This window comes from Dermacentor albipictus, chromosome 2, assembly GCF_038994185.2.
Source record: "Dermacentor albipictus isolate Rhodes 1998 colony chromosome 2, USDA_Dalb.pri_finalv2, whole genome shotgun sequence".
In the NCBI taxonomy this organism is placed as follows: domain Eukaryota; kingdom Metazoa; phylum Arthropoda; class Arachnida; order Ixodida; family Ixodidae; genus Dermacentor; species Dermacentor albipictus.
In genome coordinates, this window is record NC_091822.1 from 36993480 (window position 1) to 37015738 (window position 22259).

The 22259-nt window shown below is 44.4% G+C and overlaps 1 protein-coding gene across 1 annotated transcript in view; it reads right to left on the reverse strand.

The window, feature by feature from the left end:
- Positions 1-296: 296 nt before the first annotated feature.
- LOC139055368 (neprilysin-2-like) overlaps positions 297-22259 on the reverse strand; it is a 28648-nt gene continuing 6685 nt past the window's right edge. Inside the window, exons 2-3 of the mRNA XM_070532802.1 lie at positions 14361-14536; positions 297-2425 (exon numbers count right to left, since the gene is read on the reverse strand). Of these exons, the coding sequence (XP_070388903.1) occupies positions 454-2425; positions 14361-14536 (2148 nt within the window). The 3' untranslated portion in view covers positions 297-453. The remainder of the gene's footprint in view (positions 2426-14360; positions 14537-22259) is intronic.

Below are 22259 nucleotides of genomic sequence, written 5' to 3' on the forward strand. Positions count from 1 at the left end.
AGAATAGGGATAAGGATGCGCGAAAAATTGTCGAAGCAAGCTTCATTGCACAAGAGGGTGCTAACTGCGGCATTGTCCCGTCGATTTCTCTGGGGAGAAATAGCCAATCTGGAAAATATTGTTTTGCGCTTGTGATGATTTCTACTCGTTTTGCCGGTATAAGTACCTTGCTCTTCGGAAATTAAATTAGTTCATAGTTAGCGAACATCCTGTCGTATTTCGTATTCCTGTGAATCCCGCGCTATGACCTCAATTACAGCATCACTTTCCGCAGGTACGCAAAGCAGAAACAAAAATATAGTAGTGTTTTCTTCTTTTTTTGATGGAAATGGTCACATATCTTTTTCACAAGTGAAATCGAAAGGAACAAAAATAAATAAATAAAACAAAATTCAACAAACAAATATGGTTAAATTCTGCTCAGTGTGAAGAAAGCGTTCATCATTCTACGCATCAACCAAATTGTTTCCATACTTCGCAGCGCTCCTGCTTCTTTTTGGTGCACGAAAAAGTTTTCAGGAAGGGCGGAAAGTTATTTAAAGCCACATTAAGGCGTAGCTTGGCCGGGCTCATCCCCAAGCTTTGACGAAGCTTTCGGGTGGAAGCGACGGCATTATCACAAAAGACCCCGGCGTAATTGTAGAAGAACATCTCTCTGGCGGACACGTGGACTAACGGCAGAGTATAGTAAAGCCGCGTGGCGTTATATTCTATGAGGGCTTGTTCGTACAGCTCGTAGAGCGGCCATAACACTGCATTGTCGAGAAAGTCTTCCTCTAGACGCGCCACGCTAAACCTGAATGGCGCCCACGATGTGGCATTGCTCGCTCTGCTGGTATGTTCGGCCGCCTCATACTGGCGTCGCAGGCACTGAGTGACGTTCTCGTACGCAGCAATAGACTGTGCGCTCCACCATTTTCTCCGGGACATACGGTCGTCGAAGAGAGAGTTGCTGCGCAAAAGCGGCTGCAACAATGCCTTCAGCAGAGGCGCCGCAATCGCGGGGTAAAGCTGAAAGGGAATCGTGCTTGAGATGGTGCTCAGGAAGCCCACCAGTCCGTTCGGGGCAAAGACTAGGTTGTTCGTAGGCTGGTACTCGCTGCCCCATTCGAAAACAGACGCTGTGTATGCATTGTCGTACGCTGCGGTGACATTTCCGCCAACACCATTACCGAGAACACTCCAGTAGATAGAGGAGGCATATGAGAAGATTGCGAACACGGTCTCTAGCACGCCATCAGATTTCAGCGCCAACGTGGGTGTGTGCCGATAGTCTTCATATTGTACGAAGCTGTCCTGCGTGCCGAAAACAAAGGTCATGTTTTCCAGCTTTCGCTGCGCTGTAGCGATGTCATCTTTGGCGAACCAAGAACGTCGCAATTGCAGCATGTCGCGGATTGTCGCGCGACTCTTGTTGAATATCGCGCCGAGCTGGTCGTCGCGGTGCGTCCTGTACACATTCGCGAGCTCCCTGTTTGACGTTAGCTTGGCCGCTATGCCGACACCATAGCGGTACATCTTTTCTAGCAATACGCTACACGCCGCGAGCTGCGTATCAAAGTGATCGATGTCGGATCCGAGGTCGAATTCGTAGAGCGTTCTATACTCGGCCGGCATGAACGGTGAAATAGTGATCAGAGCCTTGAGGCCTACATAGTTGGCTACTGCGGTTTCATTGTCCTTCGTTTTGAAAATAGAACTCAGCCGAGTAAAAAACAAAGGATCCTCCAGGTACACGACAGAGGATTCAGTTATGTGCGTATCCGTCTTGAAAAGAAGTCTCAAGTATCTCAGCCAGTCCCAGTGCTCGCTCTTCGGCAAAGTGTTGATGGACCACAGGTCGTTCGGGGGGTATTCAGCGTGCTTGCTGTCTAGGTACGTCAGTCTCTGCAGCGCTTCTTCCAGCCTCAATATTTGTCTGCCCGCTATATCGCCGACGGTCTTGTTCCCAAAAAGGTTCAGAGCATGGACGATAATGTCTTCGTACCGTTTCGCAGTGGCAGATCGCGACCGGGAAACGTAGTGCTCCAAGTACGTGAGTGGTCTTTTGAGTATGATTTGCGGTGGGCCGTGTCGGTGGGCACTTCGCAGGAGGATGACCCGATATAGCGTATGAAGCATCAAGTATCGATCTCCGCTGGACACGAGTGTCACTAGGTCACCGGCAAACTTGAGGAGTGGCCACCCACTGAGCCCCAGGACATCGAGGATTTTGGCCCATGCGTGCAGCGCGTCCCCCATGCCACTTGCTGTCATGCACTTCTCGTGTACCCATATAGCCTGAACAAGGAAGTTGCTATCGAAGGGTCTCGGGTGTCGTCCTTTGGCAGCGAGGAATCTCACGAAGAACCTATCAAAATCAAGAAGGAGCTGTCCGGTGCTCCAGCGAGGGTACGGCTGCTGTGCGAAGTGCCCTGCGCTATACCTGAAACAATAGGAAGCATTTCAAATAACTTATTTCAGCTTTCCATGCCTCAGGAATTATGTTTAACAAATCCGGTGCACGTTTAAGCACTTTTCTTATACAGAGCGGCTATGCGACTCTTTTCAATCTATATAAGCGCTTGATACTACGAAAGCAGTTTAGCAAATGTTATTCTAGCGCTGAAAGCTAATAACATGTGCCGTTGTTGTAAAGACGGTTTGGGTGTGATAAACTGTTAGCTGATGCGTGAAGTAGAACAAGAGATGAGGGGAGACATCACCCGAAACTATTGACACGGAGTTGATATCTAGCAAGAACGCAGGCGTCGAAGCCATGACAATAAGTGATAACTCATCGAGTGCCACAACACACCATCTATCACTAGGAGCAGCACACACAAATATTAAGGGAAAAGCCACATTGTTTCGTAGTGTAAAGGATACGCATAATTCAGCGCTGCGTAAAAGACGTTGGACGGCTTTAACCCGTTACCCCCCACTGTACTTTTAAACGTGCAGCAAAATTGTCACTTGCTAATAATTAAAATTGGAACATGTATTTTTCTTATGTAAGCCGCTTTGCTAAGTTGGTTGCCAATACCAACGCATTACAGTTTTTCTCTCAAGTCTATGATGCCGTTCATGTAATCAGAGCCAAACGTAGATGAGTAATAAAGATAGCAAGAAGGATTATGTGCATACCTTATTTTTGTATCGTGCTTAATACTTACTTCCCGAAGCAGATTTTCGTGCGTAATTTCTACCAAAAGATGAGGTCAGTGATGCATGGATAATATTACGCGTACAGATTGAATGACTGTTATCCAGAATTGTCCATCAACCAATATGTACGTAATCTTTCGCAAACAAGAACAGTCCTATGGCTGACTGAGACGGTGCATAGGCATGCCGCCTACTAGGTCATTGCGCTATAGGATAAGCATATGTGGAACCTAGCAGCTACCGCGAGATAGTACCTGCGGACGCTGGCGCAGTTCGCCACAGGTCACTTGGTCCCTCTAGACAAGTGTGTTTCCGACTACAGCATCCGATTGATTGCACCTTTGTAGTGCGGCAAGAAGATGAATGCAGGCATGCTCTACAAAGTGCGTTGGGTGTACGTGTATGTTAAAATGATATGTGTTCTGAAAACGTCTGTGATGATTTTTTACACTTATTTCAGCAATATATTTTTGCTAATTAAAAAAATCTTCACAGGCAGTTTGCATGTATGGAGTTATGGAGTTATATGGAGTTACAATATCAGTATATTTATCTTTCTTTTCTTGTGTTAATTTTTATATGCAGGTGTCATTCAGGCAACAGTTTATTATAATTTTAAAAGTGCGAAATAAGACGGAACGGCAAAGACGGAGATTCTTCCTTTTGGAAACGAGATCAGCAATTGATTAAAAAGAGAGCAACCCCCGTTTGGGAACCACAAGTTTACCCCATATCGCGATAGATCACAAACTTCTAACAATAATTTTACCCAACAAATGATACAACATATTACTGATTCTAAAAACTGACTGTCGTTGCAAGACAGGCTAGGATTATGTTCAATATATCAACAACCGCTAAACTAAATGCTGAATGCTTATTGTTTTACGCCTGCATCCATCGTCAAATATCGCATATTACTTCCCATGAGTAAATATATTAGCACCGTGTGTGACTGAAAAAGCAGCGCCGAAGCCCTTCCGCTTCAGCTGCAGCGAAGTCATAGGTAACACACTGAAGTAGTAAAAATAGCTCCCAACAAAATGATTGCCACTAAGTTGCTAGTTTTGCTACCAGAAGGCTAAGCTGGCCGGCATAACGTATCATTTGGCCATTCATGTAGGTTTTTGATTTTTACGAAGTCTCAAAATATAGCATATACATTTCAACTGCATGGGTTCTGGCTCTTTATAGAGTACACCATCGTCAAGATTGAAATAAAGCAACCCAAGAATGCAAGAATGCAGTTACAATGTGAAAACAACATTCGGCACCAAAATTATTAAAATTTAGCTGATGTCTTGGCACAAATGGTTTAAGGACCTCCATCACATCAGTCAGCAAAGAAAAAAAGAAAAGAAACAGACAGAACCCACTGATCGTCACTCGCCAAATTTTAGCGCAGCGCTCAAGAGAGCTCACAATCATCAAAGCACAACTCCGATGAGCTCATTCGAAACCGTTCATCAGAAGTCATACCGTGCTTCTATCGGTCGCGGACTCACGAAAAGCACACTGAGCCGGGTTTACAATGACGCAGAATGACCAAAATCAAACTTGGACAAGGTGAATGCAAATAACGGACTTTTACGACTAGATGCAGGTCCACTATTACGTCAGAAATGGTTCAGATTCACATTTGTGAAACCACGCTGCATGGAAAATTGTGGATGAAGGTCAGCTTGGCGCGGATTCGCAACTGATATTAGGAGGACTCAGGAACGCGTGTTCAGCGAGGTCCACAGCATAATCTATACGTATTCGCGTCGTAGCGGATGGGCTGTATTGAATCGTTGCCATTGCAACACACGCAAGTAGGCGGGTTGGCAGAGGGTCAAGAGAGCATACTCCGTGATGCACAAAGAAACTCAAATTGTTGCGCTAATGTTCAGTAGCGTGGCCTGCGCTCCTTTTAACGCTCCGGGTTGGCACTGTAGGTGCTGCGAACACAAGCAACTTCTCGGTCTGTCGTACTGACATGCTCGTTAACTAAACGGGGCTCAGAATACATAGAATTCAGATGCTCATTTCGCAAGTTTCTACAGCAAAGCTGCCAAGCAATGGGTAGTGAAGATATCGCGCATTTCAGGCTTTTACAAGGAGGTTTCTGAGGCCACAGTTCATCTCAATGCAGACTTCTGAAAATATTGAATACAGCACCGGTGACGTTTCCTAACATGAAAGCATGGCGTGCAATGTCTAATGGAAATGAAATGGACTAGCGTTGTTTGAAAACGCAGCATGAAACAACGTTCGCTCAATAGTTTTGAGAGACAATCACAGCCACAGTCAATCTTTTATCGTCAATTCACGACAGCACGTATTTACGCGTTGTGTTTGCCGCTTAAGCTGTAAAAAGATTTGTTGCGCAATGTTCTCGACAATATATTTTTTACGCATTGAAATAATTGCACAATGTGTAGTTTTACGGCCAAGCTGTTATTGCAACTGGACGGACTCAAGAACTTTATATGCCAGTTCTCCTGCTTTTCTGCTAACCTATGGCTTAAGGCGCGTCCGACCTATCGCTTGAAGGTTTTTAAACAGTTACGTTAGGCGGATCAGGAAGTTATTATATAGAAGTACGTCCAACACATCTCAGTGGTTTAGCCATGTTTCAGCATAAGCACGCTGAACATATGACTGTGTGCTTGCCTCGCATCAACGCTCATTCTATGTGTGCTGAGTGCAGCGTGCCTGAGACGGCGCTGCGAGCGCCATCGGCCTGGTCGTCACTGCTGCAACGACAGCTGCATCTGCTTTCATAGCGTCAATTCACGCTTACGCTGCAAGAAAAACGGATATTTGGTGCCAATAGATCCGATATCACGGCTTGTGCTTCTCACAATTCTACAAATGAAACAATTACGCTGTGCTACTGATTCACTTAAGTGATTGGTGGAAATGCGCTTCTGCTGCAGCACTTCGCAATTAGAAAACGTCAAAGTCAGAACTGCGATCCACAAGTTAACAAAAATGTGAAATAGCCAAAGCAAAGAAGCGCATGTGTTCTGCGAACAGTTAGGTGCAATGACCGCTCAAGTTCGTTCTTTGTTCACGGAAAGGGACGAGTGACTCTTGTAGACCGTTTGCTTTGTCTCTCGCAAGCGCATTCTCATTTAACGCGTCTTCGAGAGGCTTCTGTAATCACACCTCTATAACGACCAATAAGAAAAACTTTGTAATTAATAGTGCCAGTTAGGGCGCCTTAGGAGACTTCGTGCTCCTGGAACGCTTGAAAGCATTGTCGGCCGTCTGCATACGCTCTTATTCTTTGATGCTGTTTCGTCTATTTCATTTAGTGAAGTTTGGGTACAATTCTGCGCAAACATGATGGAGGTACAGTACCTCATGGAATGACAGCGTGGCCGACGACTCACTGTTCTAACAAAACAGATGTTTCCAATTGGCAGTGTTCAAAACTGTATTGTCACGTAGTAGTGACAGTGAAGAAGGCAGCGAAAGTGAATGACAAAACTCGTGTTTTCTTGGCCAACCTGTGCCCGCGAAAACAGACTACCCTGAAACAACAACGATAGCGGCGCACACAGTCGGCGATTGTCGAAAATCTGCTTAGCGAGTAAAGCGCGTCAGCTTTTATGCATCAGTCATCGAAAGTTCCACTAATCGCTGGTGCTCGCGTGTCTTCCAGAAGTTCTAGCATGGGGAAAGAAATTCAGCTAGAGGGGACACTTGATGAAAACTGGCAACAGGAAACGCGTCAGCGCTAGTGTTATTCGTATCCATTAGCCGACGCGAGCATCGGAAAATTAGAATCCGAAATGAACTTACAGACACCGTTTTATTTATTTATTTTATTTATTTCAGAATACTGCAGGCGAACAGTTATGGCCCATGCAGGAGGGGCTATACAAGGCATGTAAATACATTGTCACATAAAAAATAAAAAGAAAAAGAAAGAACGGCAGTTTAACAGATTGCCGCTAATAGACAGGCAGCAAAATATGTATACACATGTACATATTCATACATATATATAAGCATACGCACAGATACAGCACTCATTCACTATGTACTTTTTCACTTATACTTTTTTTTACTCCGCTAAAATGAAAAAGTGTTTTATAAATAGACTGATACTGTGCGAATTACTTTTCTTGTGCTACGTAGCAACAAGTTAGCGGCACGCCATGCAGGGTGTTTGTAAACTGGTAGCGAAGGTTGCATAGAAGCCCACATGTTAAGAAAATGGGGCTCGTTGAAACCGTCGTCATCTACGTATCGTGGGGGCAACAAACAGCAAGCAAAAATGGAAAAAGAAAAAAGCGACATCGTAACCGGAAATGGCAGTGACGTCAAGATCGCACGCTGCTTGGTGCGAATTTATGGATATATTTAGCTTCCGGCATTACGGCTGCTACGACAGCAGTTATTTTTCTTGCGAAGCTCAGGCGAGCTTGCGTCTCGTCTCAACTGATACACCAGCGTGTCCTTTAACTATCAGGAGTGGCGTATGTCGTACGTAATTAGGCTGTTATTGACGGCAATTTTGCCAGCAGCTTCCTTAGGAAGCTGCTGTCTACGAGCGATCATTCGTAATACATTGCCACAGCTTGTATTCATATTCAACAATTATCTGACAACATTGCCTCACATTATGACTTAGAAAACGTTCCTCGTACTCATTTTGCTGCACCTCGGACGCTCAGAGCCTATGCTACGGAGAGTAAGTGAAAAAAACGCGAGGTTTTTTCGCGGAGCGTTCCGAATTTATCGTCACGGCAAGACAAGCGCGTCGGATGCCACAGCATGAACTTGTCCGATAAAGAAAAAAAACTGCACTCACACCTTTCGCCTACGGATGCAGTACGCTTGGTCACGCCAAGCGTGAAGTGAAGTGCACGCCACACTTTGAAGTAACACGCAATGAAATAAAAAAAAGAAACTCGGACGCAACCCCCGCGTTCAAGCGAACAACGCCATTCCTCACGACATACCAGCTGGTTTGCACAACCTTGCCAAGCCTTCTGCTAGAATCACTGGTTGGTAAGGGTCTCCAAGAAAGAACTAATAAATTGAGAAATGCAAGAAAAGAACATTTGTTCTTTCTGCGCAGGAAAAATATCTGAACCGAAAATGTTACTTGTATGCCGGTATTCTGATTAAAAATTTTAGATCATTTATTTTTTCACATAGGTTTTCTAGTTTCAGTGTTTCAAGAGTCACAACACTGGAGTTTTTTGCTTGCGCTGGAAGAACGTGCAAAAGATGACACCGAGGCCCTCGAAAACCAAGAACTCAAAAGCTTTTCATTCTGAATGACTGAAAACAGGCTTTGGAACCACGCAGTTCTTTTGAGTGCGAGTAGAAGACATTGTGCGAGCGTCTAGCATGGTCTGGCTGATAGCCTGTGTTTGGCCACCTCTGTATATGCAGCGTATTGTGGCATCGGCTGAGACCAAGTTCTTTTGGAAACGCGCAGTCACCCGTGCATTTGTTTTCTAAAGTGAAGCAAATAATGGCCGGGAATGGGGGAAATGCTTGGACATCATATGTTTTTCCATAATTTATAGTACGGCTAGGAATGAGACGACTATGTTCGGTGCCATGTATGTAAAAGTGAATTGCTTTTGTTTGTAATGTCTTCCATTCACTACTGTCGCACGTTTCCACTCTACATGCAGTACTCCTCCAAGGGCTGAATACCTAAATGATACAAGCTTGTAATTTAAAGTTTTTCAGGTGATGCCGCTTGGTGGAGCTTCGTAAGGGTACTGCTGCTGCTTACCTAGTGCCACAACGTTGGATTGACGCACAAGAAGCGCGGAACGATCATTTATATGGAGCGAAATAAACATTTCATTCTTTACAAGACCTTCTGCGTTTATTTTACGAAATTGCACGTGGCACAGATTGGATGGAGGCGTCTAAAGGTTGTTAGCAATCCCTTTAAATAAGTAAATAATTTCGCACTATGACCGCGCGCGATTGAGCAGTAGAAGCGAAGACAAGGATGCTCCGAGTAGCGAAGCCGGCGTAGTGCATGCCAGCTAGCGCTCAAAACGCCCACGCACGAAGCCGAAACCGACAGGAGTTAATCCTGTCTGCTTATTGCGCTACAGTCGATTCCGCAATATCGGAGTGTCCGTTCTTGTTGAATGTCTTTCTTTATTGTTCAACACCATTGTGTCGCTCATACATGAAATCAGATTACGAAAGTTTCGGTGACAATAGAGAGCGGATATAACATTCGAGAAACTTCCGATACATGGACGCGCGTACTGCGCGGTGCGATAACGTTTGTTAGGAGGCAAAAAGCGGACACCCGAAAAAAGATACAAAAGTACACGTGCCAATGCCCCCCTCTCAAGAAGCGCCGTCCAGATGCTACAAACTGGAGAATGAAAAACAAAGAAACCTGTTAAACAGAAGTAACAAACAACGAAGAAGCTAAGTCCAAGATTCAGCTATAGTTTGACCTAATAGTTCTGCGGAAACCAGCAAGGTAGGGAGAAAATAACGGTAAAGTCAAATATCCACCAAATTGTAGCAATTGCTTCAATTGAAACTCATACGGGTTCCTTGAAAGTAAAGCCTCGCAGTTGAAGAAATATTCGCCCTGGTTCGCGACTTAACCCCGAAACCACCGCTTTTCCGAGGCAGCCGCTCGACCACCTGAGCAAACCAGCCGGCTAGCAGAAGGCAGGGCGCTATGCCCTGCCAGGGCACTTCGCCCTGCCATATGCTAGCCGCCTGGTTAGCTGAGGTGGTCGAGTGGCTGCCCCGGATAAGTCATGGTCCCGGGTTCGAGTTCCGGATCAGGACGAGTTTTTCATCAATTGCCAGGCTTTTCTTTCAAGGAACCCGTACGGGCTTCTATTGTAGCAATTGCTATGATTGGGTGAATATCTGACTTTACCTTTATGGAAGTGTAGCTATGCAAAGGGCCAAAGCTCGTTAGCGCTGGTAGGAGGGCTTAAGCCGCACAACATCGACTATTTCAGGTCATGGGCAGCGCCACTGTGATACCGAAATGCCACCAGGCACGACCTCATAGCCGACTGCGCCCATGCGCCTGATGATCTGCTAGGGTAACAAATAGCGGCGTAATAGTTTCCCACTGAGTCCTCGTCGGCGTATCGGGGTTCAAACCCAAACACGGGCGCCGGGCTGGCCCTCGACGTAGCTTCGTCCAATATTGTACCGTCGGCTGTCCCTCCTTTGATAATTCCTGATGCGCAGGTGGGCGGGCTGTCGGATTTCTTCGGAGTGGTTGAGACAGGTGGCGACGTCGACATTTTCTTCGTCCGTGACATGCGGCAGGATGGGGTCAATAGTCGTCGTCGAGTTCCTTTTGTAGACTAGCTTGTACGGCGCGATCGGTGTTCTTTCTTGCACCCAGCACCCCCACCAGATGTCACGTAGTAGTGACGGTGAAGAAAGCAGCAAAACAGTGAATGACAAAACTAGCGTTTTATTGGGTGAACCTGTGCCCTCAAACACAGGCTACACTGAAAGAACAAAGATAGCGGCGAACACAGCCGGTGATCGTAGAAAATATGTCCAGAGGGTGAAGCGCTCCGGCTTTTATACATCAGGGCCAGTATTTTGTAGCGATGCCTTGTTCGATTCTATGCTTTTTCAGGCTTTTCGTGCTTGGCCAGTGGTCAGAGTGATGGTCTGCCCACATTATCAACGGGATCAGGCGGCCGTGTGTGGTGGATGATAAGAATACCATAGAATAAGGCATAAGGCATTGCTACAAAATAGCAGCCCAGTCATCCAAGGTTTTAGAGTAATCGCTCGTGCCCGCATGTCTTCCAGAAAGCCCTATATCATTCGCGTCGCTCGTACATGACATCCGATTACACAAGGTTCGGTGACAACAGAGAGTGAATAGAACCATCGATGCCACTCTAGAAACTTCCGATTCATGCAGGGGCGTCCTGCGCAGTGCGATAGCATTTGTTAGGTGGTGAAAAGCGGTCAAACCAAAAAGTAAAGGACAAAGCTGTCAGTATCAATAAAATATTAGAGCATAAAGCATCCAGATTGGCCCACGAACTGGTCTTCAGAAACAGCGAAATCAGCAAAGCCAGGAGGCAGCAACCGAAGCACTTTGCAGTCGCTAGGTAATGTTACAAGTGCAAAAAGAACCGTAAATCGGCCGTTTTGCTAACGTTCTAGTAAAACCTTTGGTTACTACACTGTACGTGGCTTCCTTAGCGGTTAACAATTTCTTTTCGGTGTCTTTTGTTTGGATGGGGCAGTGTGCTTGCCGTGGTGCAACTCATTATCGTCCTTAAGAACGGACAACGGGAGATGACAACGAAGATTGCGAGCTCAATGCGGCCTAACACCCACAGCAACCGGATTGTGAGGTCAAGCGTTTAAGTCAGTTGCGCTATGTTTAAATACACGAGAGAGAACGTGTGAAACCAACGTAAGAAACTCACTCTGATTACATGTGCCAGAGAGCACACGCAAACTATTGTGAAGAGAGAGTGCGATAAACCAACGACGCCGAGCAGCAGTCGGCACGCGCTACTTGCTCACATTGGTCATTGCAAAATCGAAGTGGCCGAAACGTATAGCATCGCTAAGGAAACCGCAAAGAAAACTAAAAATTAGGGTACAACGTGGTATCAATGCAGACCTGTGACGTGGGGGTGCTCACCTGCCTGAAAACTATCACTGCCTGAAAATTATTAGGGTCTTCGCCTAATTATTTTTTTTGTCTATGCATTTTGCAAGCCAATTCTTGTGCAGTTAACGTCCATTTGACCATAAAGTAATTGCTCTATAACGTATTTATCAGCTAGGGCCGCTTATAAGCGCACGTTTCGTTAGAAAAGACAGCCCTCCTACGCCTATATACAACTGTTTGCAGCCGTAGTACGCTCGTAGGTCCTGCCGCTTCATTGTGCGGAATTCGACCTAGCCCATTTGATGACGGTAAGGTTTGCGCGTGTGATAATCATCTAAGTTGTTATTCTAACCTCGGAACTCTCAAGCTATTGCGATGCTTCCTGGAACACGGTTGCGGATGAGCGTTCTTTCTAAGGGGTATTCATTATGAGTTTAGGAAGGCAAACTGCCTTGTTTGCGCGTCCATCTCAGGTGCTTTAGACACTTGGTTACTAAATAAAAAAGTACCAGCATCTAACACGATGTTTATGTTTAGGAAAGTCTGGAGAATGTCTGGGGAATATGCAGGCAAGCTTTTGAAGTGCGTGTCTGTCCATTAGACGTTAGAAGATTGCTAAATTGTAGTTTTCTGCCCATTTTGTGCCGCTATGTGAGACCATTACAAAGTGTCACTGCTTCGGTCGAAGGACCGAAAACGGGGGATATTTAATATTTAGACAAAATAGAGGCCAATCTGTAGGTGACTCATACTGAAAACTAGAATTATGCTGCTTAACTCTGTGTTTTGAAAATAAGTCTGCGGTACTCGTTAACTCCCAATTTCGATTAGTAATATAATGCCTGTGATAAATTTCTTGGTCTCCTCGGTAAACTATGCGATGCTCATTGTTTATATATTGAAGAAGTACGAACGACGTTCCGCGTGAAGAACGATATATATATACATATATATATATATATATATATATATATATATATATATATATAGAGAGAGAGAGAGAGAGAGAGAGAGAAAGTAGCTTATTGAAGCCTACCACGTTGATAAACTACCACAATCCGCACTCTTTTAGTGCGACTTAAATAAAGAGGGAGGGGGTGATATTAGGTGAACTGTGGGGCGAAATTTTCGCGTCCCTTACCTAACTACAAGCGTGGAAAATATTTACTGAAATCTCATTATTTCGATATCCTCATGCATAACAGTTGGTTTCCCTGATTTTCTTCGCTAACCTTGAAAGCTACCTTATTTATATTTATCGAAACTAAGGGAAACGTTGTGCATAATGTGTCGGCAAAACTTGACTTGTTTGGGTTGATTGCAGCTGCCGCAATCATTTGCGCTTTAAATCGCTGAAGAGCGTATATACATGACTGAGTTACATAGGTGGGGAAAATTTTGCGCGCAGCGCTGGTATTATATGCAAATGCAAGCTATACTAGGGATTAGCAAAAGTGAGCTGACAGCTATAACAAGTATGCGTATAAAATTAGACGTGAAGGCATAAAATGTAGCTTTGAAAGGAAAGTTAATAAAGAAGTGTTTGAGCACCTTCATGTGATACGTTTCCCAATGTCCCGACAGAACTACGCGTTCCACCAAGGCTTTCAGAGTTAGTTTCCTGCTTTTGTATGGTCGTTATTTTTTTCGATAAGCAGCTGACCTTGCTGCTAAACTTGCTTTATTGAAAGCACAGCAGCTGAAACGAAATGTTTAGGTGGCTTACATTCTTGGTGTTTTCGAATAACTTGAATTCGAGTTTGAGTCGTGATGAATCGCGTGTGCTTATTTCTGCGCGTAACAATTAACATGATATCGCAGAAATAAAGTTTGGCATTATTAAAAAAAGCAAGTGAACTGCCATTAACCTTTATTGAACATGGCTCGTAACGGCTGCGTAGTTGGCGCTTGATATGATGATACTACTTAAGGAAGGTTCGCTCTAAACTCCATGTAGTACATTGTGAGCCAACCATCCATACTAAAGCGTCCGTCAGCAAGATTGTGGGGTAAACAAGGGTATATATATATATATATATATATATATATATATATATATATATATATATATATATATATATATATATATATATAGCTTCAAACGGTTGATTGCACGAAAGAGGTACAGCCATCATCCTCAATTCAGCATCACCAACAAGTTCAATGACGCAAGTAATCTCGTATTTTTCTCGCATGTTTAACTTTATGGTGCAATAATGACATTTACAAAATTGAAACCCCTTGCCAAATTGTACATTGCATGGCTATCAGCGAAGATACTTCACTTATTTTTTCAAAATTATCGAGCCCAACCAAGCATTGGAACATTTAGTGAACTGAGAAATCTGCAAAGGCAACAAATGTCAAATCTGCGCTGCACTGAAAGGTTGCCAAAGAATCCCGTATTCGTAAGTTTATACAGTATCAACTGGTCATGAAGCATCAAATTTACTTTCTTAAGCTGGCATAGTTTTGGCGCAAAAGCGTCAAATGGCCCAGTGACCAAAAAAGCCGGCCGCATCTATAGTGGCCAAATTTCCCATTAGCTGCCACGCTACGTCACGAGTATTTGTGCTTGCAGAATACTACGCCCTCTACATCTTACCGGAAGCTCGTACATGCGTGCTCGTAGAAATCCTCGCAGGGGTCGGACCTGGTGAAGCTGAAGCGGAATAAGTAGTCTCGGTTCCAGAGGCACACGCGGGAAGCGCACTCGCCCGAGTCAGCAGGCGTGGGCACCGTGCGTTTAGGCTGTTGGCCGGCATGTGCACGGTAGCGCACCTGTACGGCATCGAAAACAAAGCTTGTGCATTTCTTCGCCGGTTCTTAGAGTATCCTGCAATGAACTTCACCAGAAAGGCTCCACGTCGTAGACACGCCACGTGCTTTCAGACACAGCTAGAGTCCCGGTTTGCGTTCATCTCCAAGCAAGTCCCAGACTGATGAAGAAGCAGCTTCGTGTTTTAGTTTGACGTTACTGCAATGCAAAAGGGAGCGATCCGCTCCTTGAAGTGTCAGATGGAGTGGAACAAACTGTGTCCGCTCCACATGCATAAATCCGGCACTAGCGGGTGGTTAGTGTTGCTACTTTGTTTATTTTTATAAAAATAGGTTCGTGCATGCGGAGCGTACGCAATTTGTTCCATTCCGTTTGAGACTCGAAAGAGCGGATGGTTCACACGGAGTGCATCAAATTGTGTCAACTTTTATTTATTATTGTCAACTTGCAATAAATTTTTGTGATGTTATCGACAGATTTAGCGACTATCTGGTCTGCTTAGCGAGCGGCGAGATTTCAACTACAAGATAGAGCACTTTCCACCATTTTGGTTCTGAAAAACAGTAAAGGCGCGTCGAAAATGAATTTCTAGAGCGACCTTTTTCTATAAAAACGCACGAATAAATGACCTAAATTTGCTACACGGCACGTGGGCTTCGGGCCTAAAAGAAGCGTCATTTGCCTTCACGTTGGTGATCTTCACAGGCGCTGTGCTTACGAAATTCATAATTCTTTACAAAAGCAGCTGGGTGTGTCTTAAAGCTGCGGGTTTCGTAGATTAACTAAGTACGTTCAATTGGTCAACGCTCGAAATTAATATATATACAATAAGAGATCGCAAAAATTATAGGACAATTTTTATCGCGCAGCAGCTGAACGATAAAACAGAATGACTGCAGAAAACATACAAACGGGTGCAGCGGCGCTTGTTCCCGCTAATCCGAACACGCCACTTCCATTTCTCAGACTTTGGCACAGATCAGTACACTACATAGCCTTCAAGTAGGTCAAGGGGCGGAAGCGTAGTAGCTGGCCTGTGTAAAAACAGCGTATTTCTAATCTCAGAGTTAACATGCAACTGTAGTAGGATAAAAAAAGACAGCAGTTGGCAACGAAGGTACACGAAAAGCATGCGGTTTTTACTCCACCAGCGAATAACAGACATGGACAAAGTGAATGGAGGGTGAGCATGCCACTCTTCAAAAGTTTGTGGAACAGTTAATTTCACTGCTGACCCCGGTTTACTCATGAAACTTCACTGCCAACCTAGGTGAAACTTCACAATGAATAGTTGCAACGTAGCAAGCGTTTTAGGGTATTTCATTTCAACAAAGAATTAGGCTTTCATCGTTCCACTATAATACACAACCAAAAAACAAACAAAATTACGCGCTTATTATTTTATTTTTCTGCTTACTGCCTCATCGGCAACAGGGAATGATTGACGTACGAACTATTTGCAGCCTCGTGGAGGAAGAATGATTGGCGGTTATGAGGGCGTGCGCGGGGCTTCACTGCAGACTTCAGCTGTATCCGACTATAGGCGCATGTTGCACAATTTAGTTCTCCCTTCACGTATACTATTTCGTGCTACGAACATGCGGTTATTCATGCTTTTTACATCTGCTTCATTGCCAGCGTTAGATCCATGCGCTCCTTGGGCAAGAAGTCGACTCGGAAAATTTCGACCAGACCGCAACAGTCAGTGCGGATTGGCGGAGCAGCTGTTTGTGTGCCGTACGGCTCAGCTACGACGACTCACTTCACCATGGTCACAACAATGACGACTTCTATTTCCCAGTAATGTCCACTGTAGGTTTGACCATACGCGCACCCTCACAACCGCCAGGGCCTCCTTCGTCAAAGTGACAAGTTTCAGCGTGGCCGATTGTAATGAAGACAAAGAGGTTCACTTGGGCTCGTGCGCCCAGACAGCGGGAGTGAAGACACAAGACGACAACCAGAAGTAAACTAAGCACTTGCAGGAACGGCGCCTTGTATGCTTCTCCGATCGGTTATATTTACATATATATATATATATACAGGGTGTATCAGGGAACAGTTTCACAAATTTTTCAAGGTTGCCTGTGGCGGATAGCTCAATTCTAGTTTATCAGCCGATTTACTCAAAGAGGCGGACACTACTTGCACAAAAAACTAAAATGCAAAATCGACTAATTACAAATAATTCACTGATTAACTTTTAGCTAATTATCTTATGTCCCATATTGCAAATTACAAGTTATAGCAGTGGACTACGCAAGGCGGATCCACTTGGAAAGAATCCTCAGGACGACACCAGTTTCGATATATAAATTTGATAACTTTGCACGGAAATGCATTGGCGTTGCAGTTACATGTGTGCTTCAGTGCATAAAACGACGTTTTATTAACAAATTAACGAGAACGCCCACGCATTTCTCTGCAAAATTCTGGAATTTATATCTCGAAAGTGGTGTCGTCCTGAGAATTCGTTCCAAGTGAACCCGCCTTGCGAAGTCCCCTGCTAGCATTTGTATATTGCCATACGGGTCATAAGATATTATGCGCTTTTTCTACCTTCATCAACTACAAATTACCGCAACTCATTGGTTACAAGAACTTAGTGAGTGCTATGTCTAAATAAACTTGACATAAATGCAAAAATAAAAGTTTATAATTTTTTATTCCGAGAATAATCAAATAGATTACGACCTAAACACTTTTATTGTGGATCGCAACTTGAACACGTCTCAAGCCATTCGTTCCTGGGTGTTACATTTCATAAAAACCTAAGCTGGACAGAGCACATAAATAAGGTACGCACTAAGGTTGCACAATCCGTTGGCTTGCTACAACGGATCTAATGCTTTGTGCTTGTCAAGCTTCTCAGACAACTATACTTTTCGTTTGTGCACTCGCATCTTAGCTACTGCCTCTTAGTACGGGGAAATAGTAATAAAAGAGGTATAGCAAAATTGGCAGTACTGCCACGGCGAGCTGTTAGGTTGCTGAACTTCTCCAAACAGTACATAGGATCTTGTATATAAATCATGGGCTACAACAGTGCTAATATTTAAGACTCTTAGAAAACAAAGATCTGCATACGACTATTTAAAGAGATCTCCACCAACACTGAACTGTTTTCAATTCGTAACCTGAGTAGAGACATAGGATACAGCCTACGTCTCACTTGAATAGTAATAAAGAAACCAAGGACAAAATGTGGCACGAAAACGATCGAATATAAAACTAGGTGTTTGTGTAATACGTACCCTAACATTGTTGACGAAGCTATAAATTGTAGAACAATTCACAAATTTAAATATGTAATACAAAACATAATATTTTCTGAACACAGCATGTTTAATGAATGTTAATGGACTTTAAATTGTTTCATGGGAATTCTTTTGTTATAGATGTTATATTCTGAATGTATAACTTTTGTTAGTAACAAAATGTCCTTATTTTTCGCAGTGCTTTATTTATTTAATTACTTGCTATATTGCAAACAGTTGATACTTTTCAATGTGTTTAAAATTTTGCTGTAAATAGTTTTGATGTTCTCTGTTGTATTAGTTGTATTTTGTTTTATTAGTAAACTGCTACGTCTGCTGCTCTAGCGAGGTGAAGGCCTTAGTCACAAAGGATTAGGTCCTCCTTTTTGCCTTGCCTTGCAAGGAAACCCTGTATTTGTTTTGCCCAAATAAATAAATAAATAAATAAATAAATAACTGAAAACTCACACAACTGCAACTTCATACCAATCAAAGCGAGGCTCCTTTCCCCATACGTGGGCAGCCTTCACCTTGGGATTTTTATGGGCGTTTGTACCTTGCGCCAACAAACAAACAAATCACACTTTGTTTCTCGTATACCGTGGACGAGTGAACCACAAATTCCATCTTGAAAAACTAATAGCCACGGCGTGCCGCTTACGTACAGGCAAATAACGCCGGCTCGTTCCAAGAAAGGTCTACCACTTGGAATGGATATCTTCGACTTTACAGCCGTAATTTGGGTAGAAAAGAAATTGGCGCAAGGACTTTCTCATTCGCCCTCGTATACAAGAACGCATGGTTGACCGTCAAATACCTGGCAGAGTGCCTGTGCAAGCACCTCTCGTGCTGACGAGATCCCAAAAAACAGCGTTCGAAATTGGTATCTGCCGAAAGGCAACGAGAACGAGCATACGCTGGACGTTTCCTCATCCAGGGGCATCTGAAGAAATCCGGAGTTTGCATCCAGACTGTTAAAATAGGCAGCGCCTCACAGCTTTGCTTCAAAGTCCTCACGCCTGGGTAAGGGGAAGAGCTGCCTTTTTGCATATTTCTTCAGTTTTCTGGTGTCTAAGCACGAGGTCGCGCGATCACATCTCCGCCACGGCGGCCGCACTTAGATGGGGTCAAAATGCCTAAAAGACCCTGTACTCAAGTTTAGGCCTTAGTTAAAAGAACTTCAGGTGGTTGAAATTATTCCGAAGTCCCGCCCTATGGCGTGTCTCATAATGAGATTTTAGTTTTGGCTCATAAAATCCCGTAATAAAAAACTTGTCTGGTGTCTACGCAAACCCTGAGAGCGCCGTCTTTTCTCTTTACAAAAACCAGAGCTCTTACCAATTCTATGAGCTCATCATCTTTGGCGATAATTCCTGCACATGTCATTCGCTGGAGTCCCGAGGTTACCGCTAGTGCTAGCGGAACCCTATGATCTGACTGAGAAACTGTAAGAGCACCAGCTTGCCTGAACAGGCTGCAACCTAACCACAGAAGACGTGCCTGAAATCTTTTAAAATTTTATACCTAGAGGAGGCATTCGTCACGTTCACCGTGCGTTGAACCAAACCAATTGCTTCACGGGCATCGAGTCCTAGAATAGCTTGGCGCCAGTTGATTAGGACAAGAAATGTCGTTCTTATCTTGGCCGCTTCAATGCAAGCTTCCTGCCACACTGTTTCGAAAACCTACACACTACAGTGATCCGGTAGGTGGTACTGCTTCTTTCTATGCCTCAGAGCATACGGTATGCTGAAAACGGCAGTAAGCTTGTCTGCGAACCTGCGTTCGCTGTGAACTTAAGTACATAGCCACTTACTCGAGTTTAAATTGTTCAGCCGCAGCTTTCGGAGCCGATTTAGGGGATTTAGGGGATCTCAAGGTGATTCTCCTCGAGTTTTCGGACTTGACTAGCGGCGATCCACTTGTAATCAATGCGACTAGTGATCTAATGAAGTGTTTATGTTTATCCACCACAATTTACTATAATTTATTTGGCAAGATGTTCTTAGGTTTATGCGCTACATGATTCACAATCTACGCCGCAAAGCAAGCACGAAATCACGAGGATGTGAGACATATACGTATAGCTCTCGCAAGGACGAAGATGATGTATGGTGGTTGTTAAGCTGCACACAATAGCACGACCCGTATCATGCATTTAGAGATTTGGTACCTCTTGCGTCACACTGAGACATAGCCCTTCCGGAGAATTGGCGAACTACGGACACAGCTCCAGTGGCAAATAGGCAAAGCACACACCGAAGAGAAAGTAAAGCAGTCTGAAATTTAATTTGTCGTTCCTATAGCAAGTCGGAGTACTTTAGACATATTTGTGAGCGGACATAATAAGATACGGTTTTATGGAGGAAGGTATTTTTATTACGAGAGCAATTACATGCGCACTCCAGGCGCATTTCTGCCATCGCCGTCGCCGTGAGGTTCCGTATGAGTGTAAGCGTGAGGGCGAGCCGGCGAACGCGATTCAATCTCGTGTGCGCGAGCGAGGAATGCGGCCCGGATGCGTGCCCTCTCCTGTGGCGTGCGATGCACGGGGGTGAGGGGAGGGAGGACGAGCGTTCCTGTCCGGCGGCTGCTACAGTGCCTCCACTCCCTCCTCGCCCGCCGCTTCGTACAGAGTGAAGACGAACGCGGCGTCCAATATGGCGTTGGCCACGTGAATCGCGGATACTGTTGTAGACGCCTTTGGCGTGCACCGTAAGCACGCTTTGCCAGTGCTCGTGTGTATTGAAAGCGGCCTGCGACGTGGCTAAAGTGGCTAAAGTGCGCGCCCGCGCGGGCCTTCGGTAGTGTTTGGTAGTGCCGTTCAGCAGTAGTTCGGTAATACCGGAAGCGTCGCATGCGCTGTGCTTTCGACGTTTCGTACGAGGTTCAAGCGACAGATGCATGTAGGTTTATTGGTTCGCGACTCCTACCGCGATTCCTAACTCCAGCGTTTTCATAGATAGTTTCCGCAGTAATGGAGCGATGTGTGTTCATGATTACCTGTGCGCGCGTGACACCACGCTGGTTAATTTAGTTAAAAGACGTTCAGGGGCTTGTTGGTTAGAATCCATGATAGAATATGTAAGAGCAACTGAAAAAGGACGTAGAAAGGACAAAGATAGAAAGAAACAGACACGCAAGGACAGCGCTGTCTCCGCGTGTCTGTTTCTTTCTACGTCCTCGTTGAGTCACGCTTACACATTTTATCATTGTGAATTTAATTAGTAAACGAATCTTCGCAAGTTGATATGGCCGATAAGACTACTATCCTTACCTCGTACAGCTCTTCAGTAATTTTCTGTCGCAATCGGTGCTTTGCCTTTCCGGCGGAACAGCGAATTTTTTCTTACGCAAACAGAGGTGCGCTTACTTGGTCATGAAACAAAGCCTATATAAGTCTCTTGTCGGGTACTCTCTATAAAATTTGTACATAGATCACCGATATTTGCCGAGATAATGACAGTCCCAACAAGAAGCCACGCGAGACCCGGTAAAGTAGGCAAAAAAGCTTCGTTTCAAAAAATATCTTTGAATGTAGGTGAATCTGAGAAGCCGCTAAGAGACAGTGGTGTTCTATAGACCCTTTCACCAGGCTCCCGTGCATGCCGCCATGTTTGATAACGTGGTGACTCCTCCATTGCTAGCCTTAGCCGGCCTTTGCTGCCTTTGTTTAAAATGGTAGCTCAAGACCTCTGTGGGGCGCATCAAGTTGCTTTTCCGGCGTTTGCGGCTGACAACGCGAGAATGCCGGCACTTTGGCAAAAGCTTATGAAGATATGTAGTTGTCGCATATGTCTCATTCAGAGATCATCACTTCTTGCACACGTGCTACTAGCACTGCATTACGGTGCGGGTCTTAAAAAGCACGGCTAGAAATTGTGGTCCGACAGACAGCGGTACGCACTTGCTACTGCGGCATTCTCACGTCGTTTTTTCGTTAATTACTGCCATTTTCTTGCAAGTTAGAAACTGCCTGTTTTCGATTCTGTAAGGTTTTTTGAGTGCGGTGTCCTTACAACATTTCATTTGTATATAATCACTCCTGAATGTGTCAATTGCGCTAAATTTGTTGATAAAAAAACATCTGTTTTGAAATTTTGTTTTTCCTTAGAGAAAAGACGTATTACTGTTTGTTAGTCTATTTTATTCTGCCACAAAACCAAACCTTCAGCTTAGAACAATGATTACGTAACAAATGTAACTCACACATTGGTCGCAATAATTTAATACATGAACGTGAGCCTCGCTGAGTTTCACTGAATGGGGCTCGACGTTAGAGGAACCGGAAAAATATTGTAAAATGGCAGCAAGGGTATGGCAAATTTTCCGCGCAATCTCTCCGTCATATTTTGCAGGGAATATAGCCTTTCATCAAAAATATTGACATACCTATTTTGTTACAGCAGCACCTTGCTTTAAGATAGATAACGGTTGGGGCATTTCATTCCAGAGTTGTCGCGCAGAG